Here is a 24098-nt window from a genome sequence, read left to right as displayed (position 1 = left end):
CTGTTGTAAATATATTATATTAGGTTGAAAATTATTTGCGTGACTGAGCTTTTGCCATACGGTGGACGTCAGCATTGTAGTTGTCTGTTTTCTTCTCATACTTGATCTGATGCTTTGGTGTGACCTTGTTGTGCTCGTGATTCCTTCAGCCTTGCCGGTCCTTTTCAAACAAGAACTCCAGAACCAGGAAGTGGAGGAGGGCACCTCTGCCACCCTGTGCTATGAGCTCTCTAAACCTGGAGCCCCGGTGGAGTGGAGGATGGGAGGAGTGCTGCTTCAATCTGGGGATAAATACACCATGAAGCAAAAAGGCCATGTGGCTGAATTGCTAATTAACAATTTACAACCTGAAGACACAGGAGACTACACCTGTGATACTGGAGACCGACTGACAACTGCGCATGTAAAAGTCAATGGTAAGTTCACTGGTTTAAGAATATACTAGGCTAGTAGCAGTAGTACCAGTACCAGTTACCAGTGCAGGTATTGCGCTACGCCCAGGGAGTTCCTAAATACAATAGTAGCATGTTATAGTAAGATGTTGTTATTATAGATTATATATTGTAGAGCTCTCAGTTTTGAAAACCAACCAGTTTTACTAATCTACAGTATTTAATAACTACTAAATGCACTGGCATTTGTTTTATGTCTTTATTTCTGGTTGTTTCTTTTACCATCAACAATGCTGATTATTTAAACATGTCAACATATTTTCTTGTCACTCAGCCTTGCTGGTCCTTTTCAAACAAGAGCTCCAGGACCAGGAGGCTGAAGAGGGCGGCTCTGCCACCCTGTGGTGTGAGCTCTCTAAACCTGGAGCCCTGGTGGAGTGGAGGAAGGAAGGAGTGGTGCTTCAAGCCAGTGAAAAGCTGGAGATGAGGCAGAAAGGTGTCACTGCAGAACTGGTCATTCGTAAGCTAGAACTGGAAGATGCCGGGGTTTACACATGTGATACAGGAGACCTGCAGTCTAATGCCAGGGTCACTGTTAAAGGTAGGAACGCAATCAACATGAATTATCACTGGATTTGGACTCATGAAATGTTCATGTTTTTAAAATACAATGAAGTGATACGTTGGCTTTAAGATGCTTTGACAGTTTGTCATGTTGGTTAGGTGTTATAAGTGAAACACAATATGATAATATTATAGTTTTGTATTAGGAACAGGAATCCAATCCCTGATGAACCTGGTCTGTTCTTGGTGGAATGCACTTGCATTACCTGTTGGATAGCTTGTCAAAAGAAGAAAAAAAAAACATCTTATTTTTCATCAATCAGCTCTGCCAGTCCTTTTCAAACAAGGGCTCCAGAACCAGGAGTTGAAGGAGGGTGGCACTGCCACTCTGCACTGTGAGCTCTCTAAACCTGGAGCCTCGGTAGAGTGGAGGAAAGATGGGGAGGTGCTTCATTCCAGTGACAAGTACAAGATGAAGCTGAAGGGAGTTGCAGTTGAGCTCCAAATTTCCAATCTGCAATGCGAGGACACTGGAGATTATAGCTGTGAATGTGGAGACCAAAATACAACTTCCCACATCAAAGTCAATGGTAGGAAGAGAAAGTTGTTTGTTACAGACACTTTTTGATCTTTGTTTATTTACCAACTCTTGTGTCTGCTTCTTTTCTCACTCCGAATAGCTGGAAACATGTTGACCGTAATGGTGGTAATTATGAAGATGAGCTGCTTTTCCATTTTAGTCATGTTGTTTGTTATCTCTTCATATTGTGTCTCATCGTGTCATTTATTGCCTTGTAGGGCTGTTCTCGTTTCCAATAACTGTTTTCCTGCATGTAAACTTGTGTTTAAAGTGAGCAGACAATGCATCAGTTACATTTTTCCAAATGTTATGGTTACAAATATTCTTGTTTATGGGGTCCCCAAGTAGCTCACCTGGTAAAAGCATGGCCACGGAGTGTTCAGGGTGAGTCATAGTCAGGGTAGCGCAGGTTTACGTCCTGGCTGTGTGAAGTCGCTGGTCTTCCCTGGGGATTTTGGAGGGTACCGCTACATTGGCTCTGGCCCTCCTGGGGTTAGGGAAGCAAAACTGGCAGGGACTGTTTCTCTCATGATGCTACAGCAAACCCTGGTTAGCTCAAGTGGACATATGCAGGGCTGGCCTTTGTCCTCGAGAGGCCAGTAGCTGGCTGACATCCACTATTGAGTTCCTGGGTTAAAAAGAAAAAAAAATGGTCCTGGTCATAGGATTAGAGGATGTCCACTGAATCTTCTCTGTTTGTAATTGCTGCAAAATCAAGGGTAAAACTCACTAGCCCTGACAGTGGTTTTCAAACAAGAGCTCCAAGACATAGAGGTGGAGGAGGGTGGCACTGCCACTCTAAGATGTGAGTTCTCTAATCCTGGAGTGGAGGAAGGGACAGTAGTAATTCAGACCAGCAATAAATATAAGATTAAGCAGTCAGGCGTCATTACAGAACTACGTGTATATAACCTAGAACTTGAAGATGGTGGGAAGTGTGCTTACCACACTATGGATGTAGATTTTACTGCTGAGCTCACTGTTAAAGGTAGAGATATGTTTGTTTTACTTTTTCCTTTATCGAACAATGCTGATGATTTATAATAATGTCTGGTCTCCAGTATGTACTGTTTAGAGGCTGATAGAGTTAAGCAGTTATCTGCTGACCACAGATTGTGCCTTTAGCTCAAGCTGTAAGTATGTTTTGGGTGTGGAAGACACCAGGTTTAGTCCACATTGTTGGCACACATCTGCGCTCTGGTAATGGACAATTGCTATTACCAGTATGGTCTCTATTCCAATTTATAATGGTTTTATTATTATTATTTAGTCATTTAGCAGACGCTTTTATCCAAAGCGACTTACAGAGACTTAGGGGTGAACTATGCATCACAACTACTGCTGCAGAGTCACTTACAATAGGACCTCGGTTTTACGTCTCATCCGAAGGTCCTTTTTTGCAGTGGAACATGTTTTAAGGTGGTGTGGTCATGTAGAACGTGTTCTTTCAGTACTACTGGACTGCCATTATCATTTGCCACATAATATCAATTGCATTCTTGTTTTAAGGCCGAACTATGCCTCCTGACTACAGGAGTTGGTTTTAGTTGTTGTATAAAATGGAAGAGCTTTTGAGGGCTTACCTCCCCTGTAGCCCCTTGACTTTCTGAAAAATACCAAGCTAACTAGAGTAAGAAAACAAAAATCTAAATAAAGAAATGTTTTGAATACTACTTTAATGCATTAGTACACTTCTACAGCAAGTTGTCTACATTATTGAAGTAATTTGTTTCACTTGAGGTAATGGTCTTCTCTGTTGTAAATATGTTATATTAGGTTGAAAATGATTTGCGTAACTGGGCTTTTGCCATACGGTGGCCGTCAGCATTGTAGTTGTCTGTTTTCTTCTCATACTTGATCTAATGCTTTGGTGTGACCTTGTTGTGCTTGTGATTCCTTCAGCCTTGCCGGTCCTTTTCAAACAAGAACTCCAGAACCAGGAAGTGGAGGAGGGCAGCTCTGCCACCCTGTGCTGTGAGCTCTCTAAACCTGGAGCCCCGGTGGAGTGGAGGATGGGAGGAGTGCTGCTTCAATCTGGGGATAAATACACCATGAAGCAAAAAGGCCATGTGGCTGAATTGCTAATTAACAATTTACAACCTGAAGACACAGGAGACTACACCTGTGATACTGGAGACCGACTGACAACTGCGCATGTAAAAGTCAATGGTAAGTTCACTGGTTTAAGAATATACTAGGCTAGTAGCAGTAGTACCAGTACCAGTTACCAGTGCAGGTATTGCGCTACGCCCAGGGAGTTCCTAAATACAATAGTAGCATGTTATAGTAAGATGTTGTTATTATAGATTATATATTGTAGAGCTCTCAGTTTTGAAAACCAACCAGTTTTACTAATCTACAGTATTTAATAACTACTAAATGCACTGGCATTTGTTTTATGTCTTTATTTCTGGTTGTTTCTTTTACCATCAACAATGCTGATTATTTAAACATGTCAACATATTTTCCTGTCACTCAGCCTTGCTGGTCCTTTTCAAACAAGAGCTCCAGGACCAGGAGGCTGAAGAGGGCGGCTCTGCCACCCTGCGCTGTGAGCTCTCTAAACCTGGAGCCCTGGTGGAGTGGAGGAAGGGAGGAGTGCTGCTTCAAGCCAGTGAAAAGCTGGAGATGAGGCAGAAAGGTGTCGCTGCAGAACTGGTCATTCATAAGCTAGAACTGGAAGATGCCGGGGTTTACACATGTGATACAGGAGACCTGCAGTCTAATGCCAGGGTCACTGTTAAAGGTAGGAACGCAGTCAATGTTACATACATCTGGAGTGAGATCCATCTCTATCATATGGCAGTGGCTTCCAATTGGAGTAAAACACCTGTGGAAAATAGTGCAGCTAAATGGAAAAAACCTCTTATCTAATTGCTGACTGCCTAGTTTACTATATATTGTCAGCTGGTATTTAGCAGACAAGTTCGTATTTTCGTATCAGCTTTTTGTACGGTGAACCTTGTCTTTTTGGTGATCTGTGTAGAAGGTAGATGTTAATTAATTCAAATGGAATTAACTGGCGATCCCTTTACGTTCTTGGTTAATCTACCTGTGTTCTTATGTTGTTATGATGTTACATTGTTTAGCTTGCTGTATTAGATGGAAGATGTTTTGCTCTGAGTCATTCGATTCTTGAATGAAAGGGAATGGCTACACTGAACCTAAGAATATAGGTGTTTCAGTTCTCTTCAGCAAAACCTTGTCATAAAAATGTCAGCATATTTTCCTGTCAATTAGCCCTGCTGGTCCTTTTCAAACAAAATCTCCAGAATCTGCCACCTTGTGTTGTGAGCTCTCTAAACCTGGAGTCCCAGTGGAGTGGAGGAAGGGAGGAGTGCTGCTTCAACCTAGCGCCAAGTATGAGATGAAGCAGAAAGACCACATTGTTGAATTACTAATTAGTAACTTGCACCCTGAAGACACTGGGGACTACACCTGCGATACTGGAGACAGACAGACGACGGCTACATTAAGCATGCAGGGTAGGATTATATTCTCCAGGAACGCTGGCTTTCTTTGTTTCTTGTAATTGCGTCTTCAACCATCTTTCTCATTTCTTCACGCTCCTGGCTCTTTCATCTTCAGTTTTCAACTCCCTCCTGTATGAGAATCCTACAATAAATGGTTGACAATCGGCCCTGTACTTTCATCAACGCCTATTTTTCTGTTCAGATGCCACCCTGATAATTATGATATTTTTGTAGTGTATTGCCACAGACTCAGCTGGAAGGTTACAACACATTCCAGTGTAGATATAAAGAGCATAAAAGAAATAGACAATAATAATATTTTGGATGCAAGGCAATTAAGTGTTCATTAAAAGCTATAATGTGTCATTGCGCGGCTATGGCTGTTGTGTCTTCAGCCCACCTTCAATCCTTGATTTGACCTGGATTTCCTGAGCCGTCCCAGGCCTTTTCAAACAAGAGCTACAAGACGAAGAGGCAGAGGAGGGCAGCTCAGCCATTCTGAGCTGTGAGCTCTCTAAACCTGGAGCTCCGGTGGAGTGGAGGAAGGGATGAGTGGTGCTCCAGCCTGGTGCTAAGCATAAAGTCAAACAGGAGGGACATAATGTACAGCTGTTAGTCCACAATCTGAAACTGGAAGACATGGGGGAGTATATCTGACTATGGTTACCAGTCCACCACTTCATCTTTAAAAGTCAATGATAGGAATAATCCAGTCCTGGACATTTATGAGTCTTATCACTCCTCCAGCCACTTTGATATGGTTCACTTCATATCAAATTTGCATCACACAGTACGGACAAACATATTTGTTGCTTAAATTGATGTATTGATGGAATATCGTATATGATACTTCTGTAAATACTTGATGATAATTTACCAGTAGAAGAATTTACGTTGAAAGGGCTGCAAAAAATAGCCTGATTATTGTCCATCCATGGAGGCCGTGTGGTCCAGTTGTTAAAGAACAGGCCTTGTAACCAGGAGGCCCCTGGTTCAAATCCCACCTCAACCACTGACTCACTGTGTGACCCTGAGCAAGTCACTTAACCTCCTTGTGCTCCGTCTTTTGGGTGAGACGTAGTTGTAAGTGACTCTGCAGCTGATGCATAGTTCATAGTCTCTGTAAGTAACCTTGGATAAACGCGTCTGCTAAATAAACAAGTAATAATAATAATAATCTCAGCTAACAACCATGTACTGTATAACAGGGTATTGTGATGATAAGTGTAACAATGGATTAATGCATTATAGCAAGACAAAGTTTCAGCATCTAGTTCATGCCACTTTCACTGAATGTGTTTCATGCTGTTTTGTTATGATGTCATTGTTGTACCTTGCCTCTATGATCCTATTGGAGCTGGCAAGGTGTTGGAAAAGTTTTATTGGGCTTTTTTTTGCATACAGATAACAACCATGTAATACAAAGACAAGCCATGTATACTTATTTTCAGATTGTCTCCCACAAAAATGATGTCACGTATCAAAAGGATGATTTATAGTAAACCCTCAGAATAACCGCTAAGCAGTTTGAACAGTTTTAATATGCTTTTTTTTTTTTTTTTTTTTTTGCTTAAACTACAGCCTTGCCGGTTGTTTTCAAACAAAAACTCCAGAACCAGGAGGCAGTGGAGAATGGCACTGCCACCCTGCGCTGTGAGCTCTCTAAACCTGGAGCCCCGGGGGAGTGGAGGAAGGGAGGAGTGGTCCTGTGCCCTTGTGGCAAATATGAAATTAAACAGGAAGGCTCCAGTGCTGTGTTATTAATTCAAAAAGTAGAGCCTGAGGATTCCAGAGACTATACAGGAGATCGGCAGACCACCGCTGCCTTGGCAGTGAAGGGTAGGGAAAACACCTGAGCCTTTTATTCTTCTGTTCTGTTTTACACATATACTGTATATATATGTTTGTATGTATAATGTGTGCTAATATTGTTTGTCTATGTCTATGTGTGAGACACATATACAGACGTGCTCAAATTTGTTGGTACCCCTCCACAAAAAACGAAGAATGCACAATTTTCTCTGAAATAACTTGAAACTGACAAAAGTAATTGGCATCCACCATTGTTTATTCCATATTTAATAGAAATCAGACTTTGCTTTTGATTTTTTATTCAACATAATATTGTAAATAATAAAACAAATGAAAATGGCATGGACAAAAATGATGGGACCGCTAACCTAATATTTTGTTGCACAACCTTTAGAGGCAATCACTGCAATCAAACATTTTCTGTAGCTCTCAATGAGACTTCTGCACCTGTTAACAGGTAGTTTGGCCCACTCTTCCTGAGCAAACTGCTCCAGCTGTCTCAGGTTTGATGGGTGCCTTCTCCAGACTGCATGTTTCAGCTCTTTCCAAAGATGTTCGATAGGATTCAGATCAGGACTCATAGAAGGCCACTTCAGAATTGTCCAATGTTTTGTTCTTATCCAATCTTGGGTGCTTTTAGCTGTGTGTTTTGGGTCATTATCCTGTTGGAGGACCCATGACCTGCGACTGAGACGGAGCTTTCTGACACTGGGCAGTACGTTTCGTTCCAGAATGCCTTGATAGTCTTGAGATTTCATTGTGCCCTGCACAGATTCAAGGCACCCTGTGCCAGGCGCAGCAAAGCAGCCCCAAAACATAACCGAGCCTCCTCCATGTTTCACTGTAGGTATGGTGTTCTTTTCTTTGAAAGCTTCATTTTTTTGTCTGTGAACATAGAGCTGATGTGACTTGCCAAAAAGCTCCAGTTTTGACTCATCTGTCCAAAGGACCTTCTCCCAGAAGGATTGTGGCTTGTCAATATGCATTTTAGCAAATTCCAGTCTGGCTTTTTTATGTTTTTCTTTCAAAAGTGGAGTCCTCCTGGGTCTTCTTCCATGGAGCCCACTTTCGCTCAAAAAGCGACGGATGGTGCAATCAGAAACTGACGTACCTTCACCTTGGAGTTCATCTTGTATCTCTTTGGCAGTTATCCTTGGTTCTTTTTCTACCATTCGCACTATCCTTCTGTTCAATCTGGGGTCGATTTTCCTCTTGCGGCCGCGCCCAGGGAGGTTGGCTACAGTTCCATGGACCTTAAACTTCTTAATAATATTTGCAACTGTTGTCACAGGAACATCAAGCTGCTTGGAGATGGTCTTGTAGCCTTTACCTTTACCTTGCTTGTCTATTATTTTCTTTCTGATCTCCTCAGACAACTCTCTCCTTTGCTTTCTCTGGTCCATGTTCAGTGTGGTGCACACAATGATACCAAACAGCACAGTGACTACTTTTCTCCATTTAAATAGGCTGAATGACTGATTACAAGATTGGAGACATGTGTGATACTAATTAAAGAAACTAATTAGTTTGAAATATCACTATAAGCCAATTATTTATTATCTTTTCTAAGGGGTACCAACAAATGTGTCCAGGCCATTTTAGAATATCTTTGTAGAATAAGCAATAATTCATCTCTTTTCACAGCTTCTTTGCTTTATTCTATGACATACCAAAGGCATGGAAGTATACATGATAAAATAGCTTTTAATTTCATCACTTTTCAGGAGGGATGAAGCATTATTTCAATGAGCTGTAAGGGTACCAACAAATTTGAGCACGTCTGTATATACTTATACTTCACTATATACTGTATGTATGTACTGTATGTCTGCATGTATTAATATGTGTAGTAAATTGTATGTAGGGATTGTGTATGCATTTAGTGTGTGACTGTAATAGTTTTCATAGCATATGCCAAAATGGTATAATTAGACATCAATTGGGTTTCAGCAAGTGGATACCAATGGACTATTGAAGCAAATCAGCTTATAACCCAGACTTCCCTTCCCTCCTGAAGCCCTGCCAGTGTTTTTCAAGACATTGCTGGAGGGCAAGGAGGCGGAGGCGGGTGACAATGTCACTATGCGCTGTGAAATGACTAAACCTGGTGCCCCCGTGGAGTGGAAGAAGAAAGACGTGGTGCTGCATCCCAGCGAAAAATATGAGATGAGACAGGAAGGTACAGTCGCTGAGCTAGTCATTTACAGCCTGCAGGCTAAAGACATTGGGGAGTACACGTGTGATACTGGGGACCAGAAGACCACAGCCACTCTCACAGTCATAGGTAGGAAGCAACGTTTACTGGATCCCCAACCCCTGGCGACACCTTTTTAACACTCATCCGTCATTAACAGTTCATCCGTCTGAGGCACCTCACTTTCATACTTTTTAAATCTCTGTCTTGCTAAATAACTATGTATAACATGGTTATTAACCTTCATCTTTTTGTTGATGCTTCCTCAAAAATAAAATGTTGTATCTTAGGTTTTATAATGGAATTATTGCATAGCGTGGTTACAATGAATTGCGGTGTTCTGGTTTGTGTTATTATAAATGTTGCTGATCCAGTTAGTGGTTTGGAGGTCTGTAATGGGGTGATGATCTTATCTTACCCGCATCCTCAATCACATTATTCTCAGGAACACTAAGATTTTTGAAACGCATGAAACAGCAGCTTGCTAGTGTTCACAGGTATAAATCTTTATTTTTGCACTGCAAGAATACTTTACACAAATGACAACTGGTGCTCACAGACTAACAGGTTGTAAACAAAATGACTGATGTTCACAAATACAAAATTACAATTGACCAAATAATGCCCCGTCCTAAGGAAAGACACAGTATTAAATAATCCCCAGCCCTGCCTGCTCCTGCAGGATTTATAAACAAAATACTAAAATAAATTGAACATTAATTGCAGTCATACGTTTTACATTACACATGTTTCTTCTCCTTTATACATATTTGTTTAACCTGCATGAATACCGTCTTTGTTTACAAACATGATTGTTAAACTATTCTATTGTTTACTCGTTATTATTATCATTGTCACCCTCACACAGTCATTATCTCACTGTTGGATGTCAGCAAAGTTTAGAATCTTAATTTCAAGTATGCTAATGTGATCCAATATGAAAACTGAATAAAAAAAAATGTTACCAGAAAAAATGATAAATGTTCATGTCATAGTAGCAATAATACCTAGAGCCAATCATATTAGTGCTGTTACATCACTTTCAAAAGACTTTCAAAACAAGACATGCCTGATAGTAGAAATAGCCAGAAAACTGGGACATGTTGTACTCAACAATTGCAATCAATTTTAATTCTTTAAAAAAAATATCTCTAACCTTGCAAACATGTTTTAGATACTGTGGAGACCTGAAAGAAAATTGCCTTCACCACCTGTATATCCCTCCTGATTGTTCTAAACAGAACCAGATGTCACCATAGTGAAAGGCCTGGAGAGCCAGACGGTGTTTAAGGAGGAGAATGCAGTGTTTCAGTGCCAGCTCTCTCACAAGAATGTGAGAGATGTGCAGTGGAAGCTCCAGGACAACCTGCTACTGAGCAATGAGATGAACGAGATCTCCGCAGAGGGCAAGGTGCACACCCTGACCCTCAGGAAGGTCACACAGGAGGACTCCGGCAGCGTGGTCTTCTGCGTTGGACCTCACACCTCCACAGCTGAGCTCAAAGTGAAGGGTAATGTAGAGAATACAGCGGATACAAGCTTACAATGCTTGATAAAACTATTTGTTCAATGCATCGTTCTATCTATATATTTGTATTATTATATCATATATGGACAATAATATACAAATATTGACTAGAGCTGAAGCTTATAGTATAAACAGAGGCATAATCTTCACCCTAAGTAGCGCTCTCCCGTGACACAAATTTGACCCCGTCCCGAATGTGTTAGAACATATGAAGAACTTAAGAAAGTTTACAAACGAGAGGAGGCCATTTGGCCCATCTTGCTTGTTTGGTTGTTAGTAGCTTATTGATCCCAGAATCTCATCAAGCAGCTTCTTGAAGGATCCCAGGGTGTCGGCTTCAACAGCATTACTGGGGAGTTGGTTCCAGACCCTCACAATTTGTTAACTTGCCCAAAATGAATGAGGCATGCCGTAAATTGCCACATTTAAATACAAAAATTCCACTGCGCCAATGTTCTGCAACCCTCCAAATGGTGCCTCCCCTCCAAATGGGCTACCTCAATTAAACAACAAGTAGGTCATCTGGAGAGGCAATGACCCATGTTGACTAAGTGTCTATATTATTATTATACAACAGATAAAACCAAATATACATAATGAAAAGGATATAATGAACAAAGTTTATTATACGACCAATACAAACAATTGTACATAATGAAATAGCCGGTATCAAGCTATAATTTATTTCTCAGGGAGATCAAAAAAGGGTAATGCAGACCCTACATACTCTCCCTTCTTCCCAGTACTCTCCCTCTGTTCCTGGGTTATTCAGGAAGGTTAGGAGCCTGCACTCTTCGTAGTAAGAAATGCCCCTGAAAATTCACAATATCACGAATTTCACGGAAATCGTGTATACCTACCGTGAAAAATATGCATTTAATTTTCTTTACAGTATTTTACATTACTGTACTCTTCACGTCCCCTGTTGATTTCATTCTTTTATCAAGTAGAAGCAGCTCTGCAGTAGCTGTACACTGTCCGGCTCAATGCCATGCATCCCGTTGCTACAGCAACAGTGTCAAACAATTCCAGCTTCATGATAGATGAATTCCTCATACTGTACAATGACATTTCTACATCCTACTAATGTACAGTGTGTATAAAGAAAAACACAAAAGCTTCAGTTTTGTCATTTCAGGTTTGCAGTTAACGTTTCTCTCGTATTTAATATTTTGGGACTAGAGGCAGCAAAATAGGCTATGGGAGTTACACAGTAATTTTAATTGATGTGTCACATAAGTTTTAAAGGTTTACAAAACTCGAAAATGTTGCTGAATTTGTCATTCAAGATTGTTTTTAAAAAAATCTATTTTGTCTGCTTGTTACTTTTTTTTGCAGCCAACACAGACCATTTTAAACGTCTTGTTTCTAGCAGAAGTTTGTTATATTTTAAAAGATTTTTTCAATAGCGAATCGAGTTATAAGGTACATTTTTACTGAGTTGACTCAATAGCTAGACTAAATGTTAAAATGTTTCAGCCTTTGTGTTGAAGGGTGTGGGTATTCACTGACACGGGAGACAGAAAGGTGTACTTGAAACACCGCACAGGTGCCCAGTTTTATTGATTTACTGTTTTTTTTGTTTGTGCTGTTAGTGATTTGTTTTAGCCCGTAGAGGGTGCTGTTGCCTGTGGTCTTAACACCAGCGATGGTAAACAGGTCCACAGAAATACCCACAGGTAAACAGACACTCTGGAGCATTCACAAGTCCTCTGAAATAATAATAACAAAAGGCAAAATCAAAAAGAGAAAATAACACAGTAATCAAAAACTACAAAGAAAAGGTGCTGCACTCGGCAGCGTTACCCCAACCGTCGCTACCTGCACGGCCCAGGTCCCCGTCATATTCATATTCATATAATTAAGGCTTGACACGCCTTAAAATGGATGGCTAATGAGCGGCTGAGTGCATTGCACGACGGAGCGCATTTTTGCGGTGCTAACACAGCCTTAACTTGCCAAAAGTGTCATGATACATATGGGGCAGTTTTAAGGCTACCGTAAACTCGGCGCTATGGACTTAATGCCGTCGCAAATGCTTGATACATGTCCCCCAATATGTTTTATTAAACTTCTATTAAAAATGATTTACTACTGAATTATATCCATTTTAGATTCAGATTACGTTTGGATATCACTCAAAGTTTATTATTTTTATTCTTCCTCCATCTAAATTGAAATACTGAGAAATCTGAATGTCGTACTCTTGTCGTCTACATGATTTTTTTACAAACATGGCAATTTCTACAATGTTGTAAGGAGTCATATAATAATATCTTTATTTTTATATAGCGCCTTTCATAGTGGACCACCATCACAAAGTGCTTTACAGGGGAGGCTGTGAACTGTGCATTACAATCGGACATTGATTTAACATCTCATCCGCAGGATGGAGCATCACACAGTGAGTCAGTCAGTGGCAGAGGTGGGATTTGAACCAGTGACCTTCCTGGTTTACAAGCCCTGGACTTTAACCACTGGATCACTCTGCCTCTCGATCTTATGTTTATGCCCTCACCCCCGTCCCCTTTGTTGCAGGCCCCCCAGCTCACTTCACGTTGGGTCTGTCAGATGTGGAGGTGGAGGAGAGTGCCACAGCCACCCTGACCTGTGAGCTCTCCCAGCCTGACTGCCTTGACGTTCAGTGGAGGAAAGGCTCGCTGCCCATCTCCCCCAGCAGCAAGTACCAGATGAGGCAGGTGGGCACTGTCCACACCCTCTCTATCAACCAGGTTACTGCCGAGGATGTGGGGGAGTACACCTGTGATAATGGCCAGCAGCAGACCACCGCAAAACTGACTTTCAAAGGTAGGCAGAACTCCTTCCCATGAAGAGCTACCAGCATCTCAAGTTCAACTCCTGTTCCAGTGCAATTAGGCCCCATTTTCCACATGTCTTATTTAATTTAATTAACAAATTGTGCTATAATTACACTTCCTACAATTACACCTGTTTCCTATTAATATAGTATCCCTTTACCCTTAAATTACATTTATTTTCATTTCGCATGTTCATTAATCTGGGATATTTAATTTAAGACAGACCATTTTCAACACAACTTTGTAATGTCCAGTGCTATTTTCCTTTTGTTGTTGAGATATTATTATTTTCCTTCAGCCCTGCCAGTCTTTTTCAAGCAAGCGCTCCAAGACCAGGAGGCAAAGGAGGGCAGCACTGCTACCTTGCGCTGTGAGCTCTCCAAATCTGGTGCCCCGGTGGAGTGGAGGAAGGGAGGAATAGTACTCTGGTCCAGCAATAAGTATGAGATGAAGCAGAAGGACCATGTTGCTGAGCTACTAATTAAAAATGTACAACCTGAAGACACCGGAGACTACACCTGCAATACCGGAGAGCAACAGACCACTGCTTCTGTTTTTGTCACAGGTTAGTAAATGTGTTTCTGTGGAGCACTTAAGAAATAGATTTTGAAGAAGTAAAAATTGCTTGCAGCACATACAGGTATTAAAATGTGACCTCAGCTAATCCCTGGTGCCTTGTTTTTTTTTTTCAGAGCCTGCAGTCACAGTCATAAAAGAGCTTAAGAATGTGTCAGTGTTTGCGAACGAGGACGCAGTATTCTCAGTCGAGTTGTCACGTCCATGTGTGAAGGACGTGCAGTGGAAGCTGGGGGGCATACCCTTGCAGCACAATGAGATGAATGAGATTTCCACTGAAAGTGGGGGCCGCGTACACACCTTGATGCTCAGAAAGATCACGCAAGATGATTCAAGCTCTGTGACTTTCAGGGCTGAAACCTGCACCAGCACTGCTCAACTCACAGTCACAGGTAAGTCCTGCTCATCCTACCTGGGTCCATTTGGTGAAGAGGTTAAAGGGATACTTTATACCATTTTTGGAATATTACTGTATTCTCTGCATTTTCTGTGTTTTGTTCTACTTAGAACATTATTGACCAAGTTTGCTAACTCTTCCAGCAAAAATGTAATTCTTCTAAAGCTGAATTTCTATTAAGTGTTATTTTTTTAAATGATCATAAGGGGTATGCAACTGTAACTTGTGCCCCAGTACAACTGAACATCTGTGGCAACTACCAACAGTAGAAATACTAAATTAAACCCAAACAATTCAAGGAACAAACGTTCAACTAATATCTGAAATGTTCTTGTTTCTTCTTGTAGCCCCCCAGCCTGTGCTCTTCAAGAAGATGCTGGACAGCCAGGAGGTGGAGGAGGGCAGCAATGCGTTCCTGCGCTGTGAGATCTCACAGCCCGGCGCCCCTGTCACCTGGAGGAGGAGGCAGGCTGTTCTTTCTCAGGGAGACAAGTACACCCTGCAGCAGAGAGGCACCACCGTGGTGCTGATCATCCACAATCTGAGCCCTGAGGACGCCGGCGAGTACACCTGCGACTCTGGAGATCAACAGACCACGGCTTCACTGTCTGTCAAAGGTACATCGTCTGACCATCACAACTTGTCATACAGAATCGAAACTCTCTCTACCATCAGTATTTAGGCAATCTATAAAATTCTAATATGAAAGAAATGCTGTTCACTGACACAACATTGTTCCTAGCTACCTGGGACTACTTAACCACTTTATTTTGGTTTACAGTCTTGTATAAGGCCTTGGTGTTCAACCACTGAATTTCTTCCATTGTCTATTTGAGCTCAGGCGTGGATTAAGAGCACACAGAAAACTATTTGATATTCAATACAGGAGTGACTTGATTAGGCTTGTATTCCATTGAAGCAGTTTAGACTTAGTTTGACGCCTATTAAAAAAAAAAAAAAAACATTTGTGTACGCACCTGTGATTGTTTACAATTAAATTCACTTACAGCTACTGCAACGAAGAAGCATAACGATTCTGTAGAAAGACCATTAGAGAGGTTGTTTACTGTTGTTTACATGTATTTATTTAATTTTGTAATCAGTATAAACCCAGTGTGCCTCATAGCATATACTGTATCTAGCTATGAATGAATGAATATTGTGCAGTATCTTTTAAAGTAGAGCTTTAGTTTTTTTCTGCACTGAGCGTTAATTATGGTGCTGCTGTTTCTCTCTGCTTCAAGTGTATGGCTGTAGTGTTTGTACTTATCTTTTTTTGCATTAACTGTTGCTGTTTTAAAAGTGTATTAATTTTTGCTTTATTGCAACCCTAAACTCTTTTTTGCAGAGCATGTGCGGATAACTCGCGGTCTTGAGGACGCTAGTGTGTATGTGGGGAGGGATGCTTGCTTTGTCTGTGAGGTGTCACATACTGGTGTGATTGATGGGCAGTGGCGGCTGGAGTCCTCCCTGCTGCAGAATAATGACATGAACAAGATCAGCGCCAGCGGTAAGGTGCACACCCTGGTACTGAAGAAAGTCACTCACGAGGAGACAGGCACAGTGACCTTCGGAGTGGGGTCAGAGAAATCCACAGCCAGACTGGTGGTGCAAGAGAAACACAAAGGTACCTCCAACAAAGTGGCTCCTTCCATCCTCAACTCTCTTCCAATAGGAAAGCCACTCTCTCTCCCCGCCTACTTGGTCCCTAACCAATCAATGTTGCTGTGTGCTTCTGCTGTTTTTTCATGGATTGCATGTTTATGTTCTGTGGTCTAAATCATGCCTGAAGTCCAGATTCAGTGGCACATTTTTAGATTTTAGGTTTCTGTTTCTACTCTTAAACATTTATCCATTTACTGCTTTTTTATATCATGTTTAAATGGTAAAGGTTAGTTTATTAGAGAAACTGTACATGTTTACAAAGTCTTATTGTAGATCCACTTTTTAAATGTTACTCTCTTTACTAGGTATCTCCCATTTCTGTTACTTAAAACATTATATACAAGATATATAATGAAACAAAACACACATTTGGCATTGAATCATAAATTGCCATTTGTTTTTATTATTATTTTTAAGTGCAATCCATTATGACTTTGTAATGTGCTGTTGAAAGTAAATTTGGTTTTAGAACCATTGCCTCAATCCAACCTTACCACTTCACCAAATCCCATGACTAGCTCCATCACTGTCATAGCGCTGCCATTTCAACCTATAGACCCATAACCCATCTTAACGACATTTTAATCAGCCAGATATTGTCTACAAGTGTCTAATTAATTTATTTGAGCAAACAGCTGCTCCCTTTGTTGAACGTTGGTACAGTTCCGGGATCCAAGAGCAGAAAACTTTCAGGTCTTGTGTAGCAAGGGTCTGCATTTATCATCTGACTTACAAACAAGTCAGTAAATTAACACAAGGTAACACAAGGTACCCCTACCTACAATTGATCGATGCAGAAGTAAGCCAACTGAGATGTTTCATTTCATTTAATTTAAGTGCTGGTAGCAGAAAAATATATAAAGTAGTGTAGTACATTAACCGCAGTAGTCCATCTCAAATATATTTTCCATATGGGACATTATACCACTAATTTTATGCATCTGATATGAACTTATGACCTTGCTTTCCATAGAGAGCTGGCAGGATTCTTGCTCCAACTGTAGTACTAGTAACTAAATCAATGGTATTATTTTCTTCGAATGTTTAGTCCTTGTCAAGGAAAAGCCCTTGGATACGACTGCTCAGGAGGGGGAGACAGCCATTTTGACATGTGTGACCTCAGAAGCGCTGGCATCAGTCACGTGGAGTAAGGACAATAATCCCATTGTCCCTGGTGACAAGTACAAGGTTAGACAAGAAGGGACTGCCAGCCAGCTTCTGATCCACAATGTGGAATCTGGAGACGCAGGGAAGTACACGTGTGACACTGGGGATGAACAGACGACTGCTTCCTTGAACGTGGAAGGTGGGTGACTATAAGAGTCTCCAAGACTTTATTACTGGAGAGGGAAAAGTAGGACCTTGTTATAAGACTTTAAGGTAATCGAATATGATAAAAAAAAAAAAAAAACTAATAGGATTATTTCATTTGATGGTAAACTTATTAGGTAAGCATAAAAAGAATAGAATTTAGCAAATGGAATTCCAAGAGATTTCCCTTCAAAAAGCCTTAGTGACTAGGCCTGTGCCGAGCACTGAGTACAATTAATATTTGTAACGAGTATGACATTTTTTCAGAGTATGAGTAATACTCAAGTAATTTTGTTATTACTCCTATATGGGGAAAAAAATTGTAAAAAGATGCATTGGATCAGATCCTGGTTCCAATAGGGCAGTGATGTCTGCCAGTCCAGGAGTGAAAGAGGAGCATCAGCACAGCAGTCTAAGCCTCTGTTAGTGTTTCAGATCAGAGAGAGAGAGAGAGAGCAGAGCTGCAGTCATCACATTCTTACACATACACTTTAAAAAAGGGATTTTCCATGAATATACTTTCTAAAAACACACTTATACTTTCCTATACAAGCACCCTCCAATCACAGTAATCCCCCAAATAACTAGTTCATAAATAATAATAAATAAATACATGTTGCAGATTTGCAAGCTACTGTATATCCCATATAATTTGTTAATACATTAGGGGTAGAATAAAACGTTGTTATTAATGTTCTAAAATGCCATTTATATGTAGGGGTCTACCTAATTAGCAATTTCACCTATTTTGCGGAAATCGGGAAATAGAGGGGTCACCACGGAATTCACCTCTTTAGGGGACATTGCATACTGGACTAGTACAGAGAGAAAAAAAAAAGAAACCTAATTTAAATGAACTACTGCACACCGCAAGCGACACAAACTACAGTATGTATCTTAATTTTATTCCTTCGCCGTCCCGTGTGCATTACACTTTGGCAAAAAAAAAAGTCCTTTTGCACATCTTGTAATGTGACTTCTTTGGAGAAAATACGATTGATCGCTATTTAGCTTCAGAATCACACATCAAACGAAAGACTACTACAGAGGCTGCTAAACAGAATGTAAAACAAATAACAGCTTTCAGAAAACAAACTTGAAAGTCAGCACAGACAAAAAGTATTCCTGTCGGTTGTAGCCAAGTTAAATCAGTACTACAGGTACGATCTAGCACAGCCTCCTCGCTTCAAACAACCTGCTGCTAACATTTTAAACGCAGTTAGAATTTTAGACCAGAATAGGCATGTTTTCTTTCTTTTCATTCAGTACAAAATAAATTCCTGGATGGGACAAACAACATGACAACAACGTACTGCATATATGGCCTTTATTAAAGTATGCCAGATGCCCTTGGGTAATCGAGTTTTGGGACTGTTTCTAATCGATTGCCACATCTGTATAACTTGGCAAAGCTTTGCCTTACACATCCAACCAATTCAGTGGATGCAGAACATGCAGTCTCAATGTATGGGCAAATCCACACAAGACAGAGAATGTCGGCAGCAACTGCAGGGGGATGTTGCATGCTTGCCTTTCACAAATGACAGCACTGTTTTAGTAAGGAAGCAAATATCACTATTTTTAAGCTTTTATAGTGCTCTGAAATATTATCTACTTGTAGTATGTAAATTCTCTGCTATTTAAGTAGACACCTATTTATATAAAATGGAATGTAATCACAACTTCCATCCATCTGTGACTGCACACTTCACAGTTACTTTCCGTTTATTTTAAACAGCTAGCTACAAATAAAATATTGACATTGCTAGTTCGCTACTAGTATACTCTTCAAACACACAAAAACATACTATATTGCTGCTGCAGCTTTGAAATGGAAGTGTGCGATTGGTCGATACCAGTTTCTGAGGTAGACTGTCACTTTCTCGTCAACTATTTGGTGCCCTGTAACAGGGCGAGCAGCCCTGTACATTGTTTATTTATTTTTAGATCGGGGTCTCCCCCTCCGCCCCTGTGCAGAGTGTTTTGTATTATTTATTTAGTTTTATTGTATTATATTTATGACGGCGTAGCGCCGTGTTTTGTTTATTTTTAAAACGTGTCCTGGCAGAGGCGAGATCGGTGCTCGTCCTCTGCCAGGAGTAATAATTAATAAACCCGTGCAGATTGTGGCCGAGGGGTAATAGGATGATTTACTAATTAGTTAAACCCCTCGGCCATGATATAAAAAGCCTGCAGCTCTCGGCACTCGGGGTGGGTGTTTTAGGTGGAGTGTTTAAGAGGATACGCGAGAGCGAGAGGAGATACATTTATTTAAAACGTACGGATCAGTGAAGGCAGTTGCTCAGCCTGACCGTATTTATTTTGTGTTCGAGATTTATTTTTGTTTACTTGTTTTATTTCTGCTCTGCGACCAAGTGTTTATTTTTGTTTAAATATTTATTTATTTTTGGTTGCTTTAAATAAAACGGCGCCCGCGCCACTGCACAATACCTTTTTTGTTTTTGTTGTGCCTTCTTCTGGTCTGACGTCACCACTCGTCCATTCCTGTCACATGCCCCTATAATAAATAATAATAAATCTCGCTCAGCAAAAATTTTAATGATGAAAACCATTGTTAAATAAACATTATCGCACTGTATGAGTGAAAATCAGGGCCAGAAATTGATTTGTGTGGTACTTCTGGTGTTAACCCCGCCGATTATGTCATCTGAGTATAAGTACGATTACAAGTACAAGCAATGGGTTCCCTGGACACCACTATTAGTGACCTGATATGTTCCTGATACTTGTTGCAGGTTAGTGGATGCAGTAAAGTCACGGGAGTTTTCTCCGATATGGATTTAGAGGCAAAATGAGAGATTAGATCAACCAAAGTAGCATTCTTGATTCTTATTTGTCTGTTGCATGCATAGATACTAGTCAAAAGGAGGATCTTACATACTGGCTCAGCGACTCTGCAAATCAATTTAGTTTTTGACATTTTTGTCTCTCCCAATACTTCAGCCTTGCCGATGTTTTTCAAACAAAAGCTCCAAAACCTGGAGGTGGAGGAGGGCAGCACTGCTACCCTGCGGTGTCAGCTTTCTAAACTTGGAGTCTGTGTGGAGTGGAGGAAAGGAGGAATGGTGCTTCAGGAATGTACTTTGAGACATGCTGAACAATATCCAATGTCAGGGCATCGTCGTCACTACAAATGCCAATTGAAATGGCCATCACATGACTTCTGGGCTACAGGGGGAGATGTGAGCAACACAGAAACCCAGCCATATATATATATATATATATATATATATATATATATATATATATATATATCAAAGCAAAAAACATAGTATGACAGTATGTGACAATGAGAATAGTACCAGACTTAATGATGGAAGACAACGACTAAAGTTGGGGGACCTCCTGAAAGAAGACTCCCTGATGTTTCAGGATCCTGATGGCTTTGGCTATGAGGAAGCTTCAACTTATGTAGGGCACAGAAACTGTGCACAACAAAGTCTATAAAAAAAGAGTCCTTGGAGCAAAGTATATACCACAAGCACACAAAACCTGCATCATGTAAAAACTCTATCGAATTACAATTAACCCAACCTTTTGTGTTTAATAAAGTCACGCATGCTTTATATGAAATGTTGTTCATGATAGGCCTATTTCCATCAAAAAGTAGTTTTGGTTGTTTTTATTTGTTTTCTTTTAAGAATAGTAAGAAATGCTAATTCCCCTGTTTATAAAATAATGTATCCTGTTATATAGCAGGATTCTTTTTTGTTGAGACTGTCGGTTTATCTTACAATACACTGGGGTACATTTTAAAGTTGAACATTTCTAGTAAGACCTCTTGTGTTTACAGTTAAACTAGGAATACCAACTAGATAGACTTTAGAGCACAAGGAGACAGTCAGAGATGAGTGCTATAGAGGCATCTGGCACTGGTGAAGTGCACTGGTTAAGCCAAGTTTCTCTGCCTTGCTCCACAGAAGGAGAAATAAAGATAGTGTCTGGTTTAAAGAACACAGATGTGTTTGTGGGGGAGCAGGCCACCTTCTCCTGCCAGCTCTCTCGCAAGGGCATTAAGGAGGTGCAGTGGTGGCTGGATGGCTCTCCTCTGCAGAACAGTCCATTCAACGAGATTGCTGTCCACAACAGCACCACCCACACCCTTACCTTAAAGAACCTGGCCGCTGAAGACTCAGGCACAGTGACGTTTCGATCCGGGAGCCTCATTTCTTCAGCCAAATTATTAGTCAAAGGTATCTGAGAGAGCAAGAACAGCTCTGGTTAACCCTTTCAGCAGGGCCTTGTGGCGAGAAGTGGACATTTTTAAAAATCTAAATATTAGAACATCACAACATCAGATTCAGTTAAATCTACTGATTTGTACATTGTGGATCTATGTATTACTTATTATGAATACAGTAGACTTACTTTAGATTAAAAAGTGTAATCTCCAGGATGGTTGAATCTAGTCCTTTAAATTCAGTGCTTGAGGCTCTTAGTTTAATTTGCTTGGTTTGCCACATATACGGCAAAGAAGGGGTTAACAGCTCTTGCTGCTTGAGACAGGTATGTGTTGAGTGGAAGCTCTAAGGCTAACACAGCTTATATTAACTTCCTGATCATTTCAAAGAGAGTTCTCTTCAAAGAAAGGCAGTAAAACTGTGTTACATACTGTATGTTTCTGACCCTGCAGGGTTAAAAACATACAAGGTTAACAATATTCTCCTACAGCTTTGCTTCCCTTCCACATGTGGATTTAAATTTAAATATATTACATGCTAAGCAATGAGGACAAGCTAATAATTGGCATCATAAGATAAATGAAAAATCTCCCTAAGTCCCATCATTTTTATTCCACCTCCTTTTGGCCCATTTTTTTAACCATGAACACTTCTGAGCTCCAACCCGTTAAGGCTGTCAGTTAAGCCTCTAAATAGCAATCGATCAATTGGGCACACAAAATCGAATTGTTCGAATAAATATCGATGATTGTACACCCACATATATTTTTGCTCCATTCCTCTCCCCCCGACGTGATTATTTTAATATCATTGCTGTTCGGTAAAAGCTTGTGCACAACAATTGAATGCGAGCGGTAATTATGCCTGGGTAGCATCAGGAGAAGAAAGAAAAAAAAAACATTTGCAACAAGTCCACAAGTTTTATGAAAAACTTATTTTTTCATTCAGCATCACGCATTGCATCACGCATTGCATCTTGTTAATACTGTACCACCTAATTGAAACACACATTGCGGAAATCCCTGCCTAAAACATCATCATCATCATCATCATCTTAATAATAATAATAATAATAATAATAATAATAATAATAATAATAATACATTGATTTACTTATCACAACATGCATACATCACTGATCTTTTTTTTTAAAAAAAACATTACTGAATATTGTTAAATGTTCGTTATATAACAGTTCATTTTGAAACTCCAAAGAAGCGCAAACTATATACAGTCAGGTTTCTTCAATGTGCACAATTTATTTACAGGCTGTTTGCCAGGAATACAAGCCTGTCGTCCTGCTCTGGATTCAAGGCACACTTTTTTGTTTGTTTACATCGAATACACAGAGAGGCGTACTTACAAAGCATTTTCAAAACTGATTTGCTGGTCCCATAACATGAGCAGGAAAAGAAGAGCATGCCCACTGCATGTCTGGCAGAAACACTGTAAATAGCAAAGCAGGGCGTTAGGTGCATTTTCGTTGATAAACTTAAATAATGTTATATGCGTTACAAAAATGTAATTATTGAATCGATTATCCAGTATTTATATTGATGCATATAATGAGGAATGGAAACGACTGAAAAAAAGATTAACGATTTAATCGTAGCAGCCCTACAACCCATCACGTCTCTTTTTGCAAGCACTAAACTGGCTAACACTCTACCTTGGCTCAATCCCAAAGCTTCTGAGTGGCTGGCACTTGTTTAGCAGTAGGCTCTGCCTTGGCTAAGAGTTGCCTTTGTAATGCATGTCCTCACTGACATATTGGTCAACAGATCCGACCATAGAGGTGGTCAGTCCGATGGAGGACATGATTGTGGAGGAAGACAAGCCAGCCGAGTTTATCTGCCAGTACTCCAGACCTGTGCAGGCTGTGTGGAAGAAGAACGGCAGGCAGATCGAGCCCGATGGCCGGAGGATTGTTGTGGAACAGGACTGGAATGTCGCCAAACTTAAAATAAACTATGTCAACCCAGAAGACAGTGGCATGTACATTTGCGAAGCTGAGGGAACCAGGGTAGTGGCTCTTCTTGATGTACAAGGTGAGCTCTTCAGTGTGAAGAGCGAGAGTCCCACTAACAAATACACCTTCGTCCAGAAAAGCATTGATGAACAAAATCAAGATCTCAGGATCTCTCATGCTGCTCATGCTTCCTTCTCTTGTAGATTTCTCAGAGGTTCTTTTCATCCATCTTTCCTTTTAGCTGTCTGGTGAGGTGTTTTAGAGGGATTTTAGGCTGATCTTGCAAGCTAGTATTATCCATTCACCCGTTATAGACCTCTTGAGAGCCGGTAACAGAATTTATAGCTGGAGCAGATCTTGTCCCTCATGCCTCATCCTTCATCGCTGAGGAACACAAAGGTTGATCTGACTGGTCACATACAGTAGAGTGAGTTTTTAAGTCTTTGTCAGACTTTTTGTGTTGTACAACAAAACATCTGTGCAAATGTCATTAGGTGCAGCTGGCACAAGTTCTGTTGAGGATGAGGATTGAATTATCCTTTTTAAGAAAGACCTCATGGCATCTGTAGTGGGGACATCAAAAAGTGTTCCATGTTCATTTGAATTTTTTTGTTTG

The 24098-nt window shown here is 40.5% G+C and overlaps 1 protein-coding gene across 1 annotated transcript in view; it reads left to right on the top strand.

Annotated features, from left to right (window-relative positions):
• LOC117394545 (obscurin-like) overlaps nucleotides 1-24098 on the top strand; it is a 116637-nt gene that overhangs the window by 28132 nt on the left and 64407 nt on the right. The window contains exons 26-43 of the mRNA XM_059020977.1: nucleotides 150-416; nucleotides 727-993; nucleotides 1280-1546; nucleotides 3439-3705; nucleotides 4016-4282; nucleotides 6591-6848; nucleotides 8839-9105; nucleotides 10257-10526; nucleotides 13082-13351; nucleotides 13661-13927; nucleotides 14055-14330; nucleotides 14683-14952; nucleotides 15684-15962; nucleotides 17049-17306; nucleotides 20276-20397; nucleotides 20974-20977; nucleotides 21253-21525; nucleotides 23295-23561. Coding sequence (XP_058876960.1) covers nucleotides 150-416; nucleotides 727-993; nucleotides 1280-1546; nucleotides 3439-3705; nucleotides 4016-4282; nucleotides 6591-6848; nucleotides 8839-9105; nucleotides 10257-10526; nucleotides 13082-13351; nucleotides 13661-13927; nucleotides 14055-14330; nucleotides 14683-14952; nucleotides 15684-15962; nucleotides 17049-17306; nucleotides 20276-20397; nucleotides 20974-20977; nucleotides 21253-21525; nucleotides 23295-23561 — 4416 coding nt within the window. The remainder of the gene's footprint in view (nucleotides 1-149; nucleotides 417-726; nucleotides 994-1279; nucleotides 1547-3438; nucleotides 3706-4015; nucleotides 4283-6590; nucleotides 6849-8838; nucleotides 9106-10256; nucleotides 10527-13081; nucleotides 13352-13660; nucleotides 13928-14054; nucleotides 14331-14682; nucleotides 14953-15683; nucleotides 15963-17048; nucleotides 17307-20275; nucleotides 20398-20973; nucleotides 20978-21252; nucleotides 21526-23294; nucleotides 23562-24098) is intronic.

Source organism: Acipenser ruthenus, chromosome 3, assembly GCF_902713425.1.
Source record: "Acipenser ruthenus chromosome 3, fAciRut3.2 maternal haplotype, whole genome shotgun sequence".
In the NCBI taxonomy this organism is placed as follows: Eukaryota; Metazoa; Chordata; class Actinopteri; order Acipenseriformes; family Acipenseridae; genus Acipenser; species Acipenser ruthenus.
Note: the sequence above shows the minus strand (reverse complement) of the source record. Positions and strands in the feature narration are given on the sequence as shown.